Source organism: Chelonoidis abingdonii, chromosome 3 (assembly GCF_003597395.2).
Source record: "Chelonoidis abingdonii isolate Lonesome George chromosome 3, CheloAbing_2.0, whole genome shotgun sequence".
Lineage (NCBI taxonomy): Eukaryota > Metazoa > Chordata > Testudines > Testudinidae > Chelonoidis > Chelonoidis abingdonii.
The window spans coordinates 146,838,677-146,849,236 of NC_133771.1; the positions used below are offsets into that span (position 1 = coordinate 146,838,677).

The 10,560-nt window shown below is 40.5% G+C and overlaps 1 protein-coding gene across 1 annotated transcript; it reads left to right on the plus strand.

The window, feature by feature from the left end:
* Positions 1–813: 813 nt before the first annotated feature.
* Positions 814–8,787, plus strand: COX20 (cytochrome c oxidase assembly factor COX20). The gene is made up of 4 exons (XM_032801075.2): positions 814–1,043; positions 6,638–6,752; positions 6,885–6,948; positions 7,661–8,787. Exons 1-4 carry the CDS (start codon positions 1,011–1,013, stop codon positions 7,800–7,802), a joined length of 354 nt encoding a protein of 117 aa, XP_032656966.1. The 5' UTR covers positions 814–1,010; the 3' UTR covers positions 7,803–8,787.
* Positions 8,788–10,560: the final 1,773 nt, after the last annotated feature.

Here is a 10,560-nt window from a genome sequence, read left to right on the forward strand (position 1 = left end):
GTTAACAAATTCCTTTTGCTCTAACAATTGTAACCCTAAATAATCCCTCTCCTTTCATAGTGTTCACATCATTCAATTATTTATACACTGTTATGCATCACTTTCTCTCTTCCTCCACCTTATCATTGCTCAACCAGCATATTTAGCATGTTTACTTTTTTGGTTTGCAGTGCCTCTTAACTCTCTTAATAATTCAGGTTGCACTGGTGGCAATAGGAGCTGGAAATGGCTGTTAATTTGGGGCACAGCCTAGCTTCATATTATGTATTGTACAGGGCACCAAACATGTTACAACCTATAATTACATAAACTGTAATTTAGATAACTTTGCTGGCATAACTTCTAGTACAGTGACTGGTGATTAGCTACCCCAGCAATGGGCCTATTAGGCTGGAAGGGAGATGTGGAAAGAGGCTGTCACTTTCTCCTCATGCTCTTGAGAGGGGCTGGGGGCTTGTCTCAGTTGGGCGGGCGGGGTCTATGTCATGCGCTGCCCCCTGCCTCCAAAAGTGCTGTTGCCTGCTGCACCCCCGTTGTGAGGAGGCACGAAGCACTGGCCAACATTGGCCCCAGGTCTGCGTCGCCGCCTGAGGGAAGCACTGATCGCCGCCTTCCATTTTATTCTCCATCTTCCCTCCTCCCCCAGCTCTCTCACGTCTCTCGGGGACACCCGCCACGGCCCAACCCGCGCCCGTGCGCGCGCGCGCCGTGAGCGTGTACGAAAGGCTCAGCGAGAGCGCGCGCGCGCGGCGGTCGCACAGGGAAAGAGCGAGCCGCGCGTCCGCGCGCGCCCCCGCGCTGGTCCGTGACCCATTTCAGTGAACAAAGGATTTTGCTGGAATCTCTCAGCGCTATACCTAAAATGGCGCCCGGCGCGCTCATCTCGGCCACCATAGAGATGAGGCGGGGCGGACGGCTAGAGCGGCGCTGCTGGCACTTTTCTCTAGCACTTTACACACAGCCCGGCTCCGCCTCACTGGTAGCGTGAGGAGGGCGCTGTGAGCCGCGCCATGGCGCGGGAGGGCGAGCCCGGCTCGGAGAAGGTAAGGTGGGGGATGGGGAGCAGACCGGCGCCTTCTCCTCGCTGGCTTGGCTCGCCGGGAGCCGGCGCCTCCCCGGAGCAGGCAGGGGAGGCCCTTGACCGCCCAGCAGGTGGCTGTGTCTCCCCCCCCCCACCACCTCAGCGCGGGGTGGTGGCTGCACTGGGGAGCCGAGCCCTCCCCATCCCCCGCTGCCCGGGCGGGTCCCTGCGGCCCCGGGGTGGAGCCATGGCCCCGGCGAGTGACTGATCCCTGCGGATTCAGCGCAGAGCCGGGCGGCCGCGCCCTGCCCGTGTGGACGTGCCGCCGGGCCGCATCCCTGGGTGGAAGCCGCGCCTGCTCTCCCGCCGCCCCTGCACTAGAGCCAGGTCCCCCCACCGTGTAGAGCTGACGCGCCTCCCCCAGCGCCCGCTCACAGCGGGGCTGCCAAAGCTGATTTGACAGGGGCATCATCAAGGTTACGAAGTCAGTACCCAGAGCCCCGCGCCGGGCCGGCCGTTCCCTGGTTGCAAAGATCGTCCCCTAACTAGGCTTCCAGAGCCCCTGACTGGAGTTTTCATAATTTTGCCCGATAATATGGCTAGGGATTTTTAAGCATTTTTTAAAAGTTTAGTCTAATTCAGTGTTCACAGTTGTAGGAAATTAGGGCAGGCCCAAATAATTATTTTAGGATAATTGATGTTGAGATTCAAAAGGTTAAAGCTTAGTAACTGTTAAAGCACAAACTGTCAACATTGCATGTCAAAATATACACAGTATATATCCTGAAATCAAACTGTAGTTCAAGCAGCACTTTACAAACTTAACTGTACATTTCAGTTATTATTCATGGAATCGTCTAGTAATTTGTATGTACAGTGAAATCAGTAAAAAGCCACCGAGTCCTGTGTCACCTTATAGACTAACAGAAGTATTGGAGCATAAGCTGACCTCTGACTAAGTGGGTATTTACCCAGGAAAGCTCATGCTCCAATATGTCTATAAGGTGCCACAGGACTCTGTCACTTTGTACAGATCCTTAATAGTAAAATCAGTGTTTACTGATGCATACCAATACAATCTAGTCCTTTTAAGCCTATCTATTATGCATACCGTTCATATGTGAATATTCTAAAATAACCAATAATACTAAAAAGCAAATAAGTATGTGCTGGTAAATGTCATGTGCTCTCTTGGACCTGATTATCTTCTCCCCTTGATCTGGTTGTGGATCTTTGGGCGGCTAGGATCCTTTATATATTTAATATATGTCACAGTCTCTGCTGTATTAATTATCTTTTCTGCAGAACATGTACTGGGGACATATGTTGTAAGATGAGAGGAGTTAGTACCAAGGCTCCAATGGAGCTGCCCTACCTTCAAGATGCTGATGAGGTACAGGGCATCCCAAGGAGCCCCTGGAATCTGCCAGGTTTGGGACAAGACCCATGTCGTCCTTTTTGGGGGGTGGTAACCTATCAAAGGAATAGGGCATGCAGGGGAGATGCTAATGAAGATGGCCATATATGCTTCCCCACTGGTTTTTCTATGGAATGTGATTTAGGGCTCTTCCAGATTCTGAAGAGCCTGGCGATTGCCCTGATGCATTGTCAGCCATTGAAAAACAGATGGAAAAACTCATGGGAATTTGAAGAAGCTTGAAGGTTTCCTGTGATGATTTTTTTTTTTTTTTGGGTCTCCTTTTTCAATGGATGGCACCATTGTGTACACAAATGCAGCATATTGTTTACCACCAATATTTTTTGTATTAAAATACATTACATTTTAATTGAAGCCTCTTACATGCTCTTAAATTTTACTTCCAGTTAATTTTAACTGAATATAACTACTCTTAGGACAAAGGTTCTCAATCTGTGATCTGCTGAAATATTTCCTGCTGAAATACAGAGGTTGTTAGGTCATATCGTGCTGGCTTTCATCCTTATTTCCAGCTGGTGAAGTGTGCTAAAAATACAGTAGATGCTTTCCTAATATCTCTTTTCCACATAATCAGGTGATTTAATTGTCACAGGAATGTTATGCAGTCACAGTTGGGAAGAGAGGCAGTCAGTACAATTGAGAGTGGGATGGGAGATGGTCCATTGAAACTTAGTGTGGACCACAACTATGAAAAAATTGAGACTCCCTGTTCTCTGCTTTGACTAGTTTCAGATTACTGTATATACTCATTCATAAGCCAAATATTTTTGGTAAAAAAGTGACACATCAGAGAGCAGTGGTTGGCTTATAAATGGGTCTACACCAAAATTTGATGATTTTAAACTCTCTGGAATCATTGAATATCTAATACATTGTCGTTTTGTTTACTTAGAGCATCTGCAGGCATGGAGCCCCTGAGCTCCCTGTGGCTGCGGTTCACTGTTCCCAGCCAATGACATTTATGTATTTAAACTTTCTACCAAAATCTTTTGCAGAGCTTCTACACTTGTGTACAAATTCTAATCTCGTATATATACAGGCAGTCTAATACTAGTCGTAAGAATTCCATAAGAACCTAAATTGCGTAAGAACCTCTCAAAAGTAATACAATAGCATAGCTTCTTCTATACCATCTTGTCACAGGGTAGCTGGTTCCTGTGGATAACCTAGGCCCAGCTCCCTTGGATCATAGCAGATGAGTCCAGTCCACCCAATTAAAGGGAGGGGCTTGAATACACCTGACCTTAAAAAGCTGCTAGTGGGTGATTGAGAGAGGTGTGCCTGAGGCAGGAAAGCCACAATGGAGTGGAGCTAACTCCCATGGTAGGTCTTCTGGAGCAAAGGGCCAGATTCTCAGGGAGACAGCCCTGAGGCTGCTACCCAAAAGAGGGGGCAGAGCTGGTTAGAAGTGGGAAGTTGTGAGGCCTGTGAGTGGGATAGAACTGAAACCTGAAAGTGAAGACTGAGTGAAGACCGATTTTCTGTTCAGTTAAGAAAACAAAACTCCTTGAAAGAGATGGGGTGTGGCAACGTATATTTTGGAGCTGGAGTGAAGCCCTGGTCAGTGATATAACTAAAGTGTCCAAGAACAGTACTATTCCAAATTAAAAAATAACTTTTAAAAAAACTAAAGATACTAAGTAACAACATAGCTGTTGATCATAACATATGCTAAATCTAAGGATGTAAAAGCAAGACAGAAATGTGCCTTCGTAATGAACAAACACATTCTTATCAGCAAAGAAATGCAGATTTCATCACAACAATAGCAACTTTGAGTCTGAGCCTTATATTTTGGGGGCCTTTTATGCATATTTTTTCATCTTGATTTTTGTATCTAAACAGATTTTTTGGAAGAATATTATTAAGTAGGAAATACTTTCAGTTAACTATATTCAGAGCAGAGGATCTAGAAATGCCTGTAGAGGCTTTTATAAATCTAAAATAACCTATTGTAAATTGTTAAATGTTTTTTCTTTTGGTAATGTTACTTCTAATTACTATTGGAGACTAATGTAATATAAAAGTGAATAGCTATCAGTTTTGGGTAATATTATATATATATATATATATATATATACACACACACATACACACACACACACCAGCATTTGAGGCTGATCAATATTCAATGATGTTTATCCCTTGGATTTTCAAAGGGATCTAAGAGTAGTAGGCGCTCAATTCCCTTAGAAACCCAGGGCTACATATAACACTTTTTTTCCCAAAAGGATTGTGTTCATGATTACTGACGAGCTATATTTTTTTATTTTTGGTCAGAGTAAAGGTTGTTCTGTTGTTGAAATATGTTCTTACAGAAATGCATATGTTTTTAAAACTAATTCTTTTTGAATTTTGTAAGAGATACTATTGTTCTTTTGTGAATGTACATGAAAATATATAGCTTTTTACAATTTTAAATGGGATGGACAGGTCATCAGATTATTATGTTAAAGGATTGTGAGTAATGCTGCCCGAACAAATTGTCTCCTGCAATGCCTGCCTGACAAAGATGCACGTGTTCACTATGTAATTAAGTTAGTCACATGTTCATGTGCAGCACAACATAACTACAAGCTGAATGCTGGTAAAATATGCTTTAAAATAGCTCAGTAAATTGTCAAACTCAGGGTTAAAACCCTGGTCTGTTGCCTACACACATAATGCTTAATCTACTAGTTCTCAAAGCCCTCCTAGCTAATTTATCGAATTTCAGTGCTTCAAGATCAGTGGTTCTCAAACTTTTGTACTGGTTTCACATTGCAAGTCTCTGAGTGTGATTCTTTCCCCCTTCCCTCCATCAAAAATGCTTTTTAATATATTCAACACTATTATAAATGCTGGAGGCAAAGCAGGCTTTGGGGAGGAGGCTGACAGCTTGCGACCCCCCCCCCCCCATGTAATAACCTCACGACCCCCTTGAGGGGTCCCGACTCCCAGTTTGAGAGCCCCTGTTCAAGATAACGCCTCTGAAAAACATAGATTTTTTTAAATCTGTACATCTCAAATCACTTCATAGAGTGGGTAAATATTATCCTTATTTTGCAGTTGGCCAAGTAAAGATATATAAAGCAGTTTGAGCCTGTATGATCTGGTGGGTAGACATGGGTCAGTTAATTTAGAAACTTAGACATTGGCGTTCTGTTCCAGCTCTGCCACAAACATCTTATGTAACCTTTAGCAAGTTACTTAAGGGCAGACTTTTTTTAAAGGTCTTTAGGCACCTAAAGATGAAAATTAGCCTTGGTGGGTTTGGAGAATAAGAATATTCTTCACCATGTTTTTTTTTTCCCTCCCCATCACTGTTTTCATTGAAATGATCATGTCTAACTTTTGAATAATAGTTTTAAAAAACATTTTTCTTTTCTCTTCCTTGAACACTTCCTCTTGCGTTAGGTAGACTTTGGACATGGGCTATGTCTCAAATTTTGTGGGGTAATGTGACTCTGTTGGGCAGGTAGGACGCAGAGATTTCAGAATTGAGCCATTTTAAGTCTTAATCTCAAAAAATACTTCCTCAATCTGAACACATTTTAGTTGTCATGGAGACAACCCTAAAAATCTGAAAGATACCATGGCGCGCTGTGTGTGTACACATGTGCACCCTTGTGTGTGCACACAATAAAGGGGGATCCAAGTCAGCCTTGTGCTAGATTTGAGATTGGAGCCTCTGTATGGAAATTTATCCTTTTTCTAGATTTTAAATTGAAGTGATGGAATGAGTTAGCAAATGTATAATCGCTTTATTAGCCCCAATCTGGTTTTAGAAGGCACTGATGATTGCTTATAATGAATGAGTATTATTGGTAAATTTTCAAAGTTTACTTCATATCACTGAATTACACAGAGGGCCAAATTCATCCCTGACATAAGTCAGTGGTCTAACAGGATAGATTTGGTATGAATTTGACTCTATTTTCACAATCTCATGTTTTGTATGACAGTGCATTATTTTGCACAAAAACAAATACAGCTAAAAATAATGGAAGTCTTATGGAGTATTTAAAATAAAACCAACAACAAATTAAATTTTGTACTAACGACTTAATCTATAGGGGACCATGTTTTTTGTCTGAAAATCAGAAAGAGGGATGGAGAATACAGCTCTAATGTATTATTTCTTTTTAAAAAATTATCTGAATTAAGAGTCATAATTAATTTTTTTTTTTTAATTCTAGACCTTTAAGCTCCTAGGAATCCTTGATGTCCAAAATATTCCCTGTTCACGAGAGTCAATACTCTATGGGTCACTGGGTTCCCTAGCTGTGGGCCTTGGACATTTTTTAGCAACCAGTGAGTATTTTTTGTTTTCCTGTATTTCCTCTGCAAGAGAGGTTAAATTTTCTGCTTGGTTTTGTTCTGCTAGTTGAGAGAAATAAAAGTAGTTTGGATAATTGTTTTCATTATCTGTTTTTTCTCTTTCAGGTAGAGTTAGAAGATCTTTTGACTTTGGAATGGGAGGTTTTGTTTTGACAACCTTAGGATGCTGGTATATAAGATGTTTCTTGAATTTTGACAGACCAGTGCTGCAAATTTGTACATATATTCCTGTGCTGTTCTCTGTCACCTTTCATATTCTTTCTTGGAAGACCCTTCATGACTCTTAGCCATGCCTCCTTCCTCTCCTTTAAATCCATTCCCAAAACTTATTTTTGCAAGGATGTTCATAAACCTTAAGCTGTTAGACTTGATATTTTTAATAAAAATTAAATTTAAAAAAGCATTCTGCTACATGTGGCTTAGGCTCCTAAGAGACCATGCAGTCCTCTTGTCCTCTCCTTCCTTCATGTCTCTGTTTCCTCCCACTGTCAAGTCTTTCAGTTAAAATTGTAGCTTAGGCCATAATCTTGTGAACACTTAAAGATGTGCTTATCTTTAGGTACATAAGTAGTCCCATTAAAATCAATGAGGACTGTTCACATGTTTAAAACTATGCAGGTGTGTAAGTATTTGCAGGATTGGGACCAAATTCAGATCTTTAAAAGTAAAAAAATAATTCTGTTTAGGAATCAATTCTGTAGCTGCTTTCACATGGGAATTCCTTGTGCAAAGTGGCTGTAGAACCATGCCTTAGAGAATTAGCAGCTGTGCTAATATTTACATAAATGCTTGTAAAATGTCCAGTTATGATGTGTAGAATTTACAGTTCATTTTAACTAGTTGAATAGTGGTAACGTGTACTGTTTTTTTTCTTCCTTAAGGATATATTGCAGATACAATCATGCAAAACTAAGGATCCAGCAAAGAATTATTCAAGAAGGGATGAGAAACAAGATCTTATATGAAAGTAGTGATTTTGATCCTGAAAGAAAACAAAACAGCAATGTAGAAAGCAATTCTTAGCTTATCACAGAGCAACCCAATGGTCAAATACAACCTGTGGGGTATTAAAATGGAAATGCAAAGGCACACTCTGCCTGTAAGTGTGGGATGAGAACAAAACTGATAACCCACACAATTTTCTTTCCTACTGGACTCAAACAAACTACTCAGTCTGTTAAAGAAGACCATAACAAATGTTAGGGTTGTATATAGATTTAAAAGTTGTGTATATTTATATGCAAATCAGGGATGGCCTTCTAGTTTCTGACCCATTGTGTTTGAAAATGATAAATTTAATTGCTGAGGATTAATAATAATGTTCCAGGCTTGTTTAGAAGAATGGTGTGTAGCTCTTTGAAAATGACTAGAGGTTTTGGCATTATTTTACAATAAAAGAAAAAATTAATCCAGGCTATAATTATTTTCCCATACCTAAACAAGACGTTTATAAATAATTATTTAAAATTAAATGCAATTTATATCTCTATGCTGTTTAATGTGAAAAATTATTCCTACTAATCATTATAATAAAAGGAATATTAATCTGGTTGACTGAACAAAATGAATAATGTAAAGATCCTTCTTATCTCTGTGAAACACAGTATAATGGGCAACTTCTACTAGTGATGTTGGCTAGTTAAGAAAGTTAATAGACACTTTTAAATTGAGGATAAAGATGGGATGTTCTTTACTATTTGAAACTAAAAATGAAATAATTTACGAATAAATCTTCAAGAGAGCTATTTGCTAGTCTTTTGTACCTTATGTTTGGGATACCTTATCTCATAAGTCCCAGTCTTCCAATTAGAGCACTTCTTTGCAGTAGCCTGTACTGTTTACAGTTTAATAATTGGGTAGAGCGGTACCTGGTTGCCTTGATTAGTTACATAAACCACTGTTGGGTTGATATTTTATTTTGAAATGTGCATAATGTTAAATTGGTGTCTTGAAACTGTACCCTAAATTTATCATTTCTGTATTTGTCATAAAAATTTAAATAAACTTATTTAAAAAACACTATGAATTGTTCTGTACTGCAAACTCCGGAGATGATATTGTATTGTTTAGCAGTAGTATATTGTTGAAACTTAGCTCTGATTAAGGGTTTCTATTTGTTTGTACATTGTGCAATTAATGTCAGCGATGAGGGTGCTTAGTACCTCATAGAATCAAGCCCTGTATTGTTCTTTTTAAAGTGCATTACCCAATAGACTGCTTTTGGTCCAAAGTAGTTCATCCTTTTTAGTGAGTAGTGTTTTTTTCCTGTTACCCTGTAGACTGAAAAGGGTTTTGATTTATTTGCACCTCAGGGCTATAATTTTATATATTGCTTGATCCTGAGGGAAGTTTTACACACAAACCTTCTGAATTTTAACCAGTGCATCATTTTGTTTAATGCATTCTAATTCAGAAAACACTAGTCTGTGCCAAAGAACTTTTTTCTTTAAAATTATTACAGGTGAGAGCATTGACAAATTTACCATGTCTTACTTAATAATTCTTAATTTTAAGTACACACAGAGTAGTCTCCCAACAGAGTTCCTTTCCATCCTTCTCTTCTCTTTATTTCCTCCTTGTGTGGCTGAATTCTCTTGTTCCAATCTTGTATAGGAAAAATAACAGTAAAATGGATTTTATTCAGGGAGAGAGTTTTTCAGTTTGAGATTTTGTATAAAGTACAAAATTTCTGCTGGACTCAAGTAACCTTAGGAAGTACTTTGCCTGCTTCCTTCCTTAAATCTACCATTGACCAGAGAATCTGTACAAACTCCTAGGTCAGCAGCCATACAGAACTAATCCCACATCAGAAAGGAAAGTATTTCCCTGCTAGTTGTTTTTTTTTCCTAGTTTCTGTCCAACCCAATTGCCATATATGGCATGACACTGGGGAATTGACAGTAGTGAACAATGCTTAGCAAACTCCTATTTTAATACATGACTGAGTTCTTTCTCATCTGATAGAATAAATATTGTGACTGAATTACAGCTTAAATTAAGGGTTGAGCATGCTTGCTGGCTGAAAAGTCATAAATGAGTTAAGAAAAGGAAAACAAAACCACAGATTACAAGTTACACCTGTCTTTGCAAAGAAAGGTTTAATAACTCCTTCCTTACCAGTTTTGGATGGTAACATGCACATAACAGTGATCAGGAGTGAACTGACTGTCTCATCTGGGAGGGGAAAAAGACGGTTACTCACCTTTGTAACTGTTGTTCTTCGAGATGTGTTGCTCATATCTATTCCAGTTAGGTGTGCGCGCGCCGCATGCACGTTCGTTGGAAGATTTTTACCCTAGCAACACTTGGTGGGTTGGCAGGGTGCCCCCTGGAGTGGCGCCGCTATGGTGCCAGATTTCTTCACCCGTGTGTCGTTGGAACAGTGGAGGCGAAGCTTAGCTGACACGCTTCCCTAGCTATCGTTAGTTCTTGTGTATATATTATATAGTTATAATCTTTTATATATATATTATATATTAACGCATTTTTTCTTTACTAGCATAGTTAGTTTATAATAGTTAGCGGGGTTCAGGGAGTAGCCCCTTCCCCGCAACCGGTGCGGGCCCATGCCGGCTCACCGGTTCTTAGACCTGCTGCGCCGACCTCAGGCTTGCTGACAGAGATCCACACGACTCTTTTACAGTCCTCGGGGATCGCATTTCAAGCTAAGTGCCCATTTGCAAGGCGTTTAAGCCGAGAACAAATGGAGCGGCATTCATTTCCCCTCCACTTTCTGCACGAGCGCTGGCTACTCGCAGACAAGCGCTCCTTGGCTACCGGA

What these genes read in the sequence shown, in the direction of transcription:
- COX20 (XM_032801075.2), top strand. Translation starts at nt 1,011, where the DNA reads ATGGCGCGGGAGGGCGAGCCCGGCTCGGAGAAG. An exon ending in TGGACATTTTTTAGCAACCA is followed by an intron (nt 6,753 to 6,884) that starts GTGAGTATTTTT and finishes TTTCTCTTTCAG; the next exon opens with GTAGAGTTAGAAGATCTTTT. An exon ending in TTGACAACCTTAGGATGCTG is followed by an intron (nt 6,949 to 7,660) that starts GTATATAAGATG and finishes TTCTTCCTTAAG; the next exon opens with GATATATTGCAGATACAATC.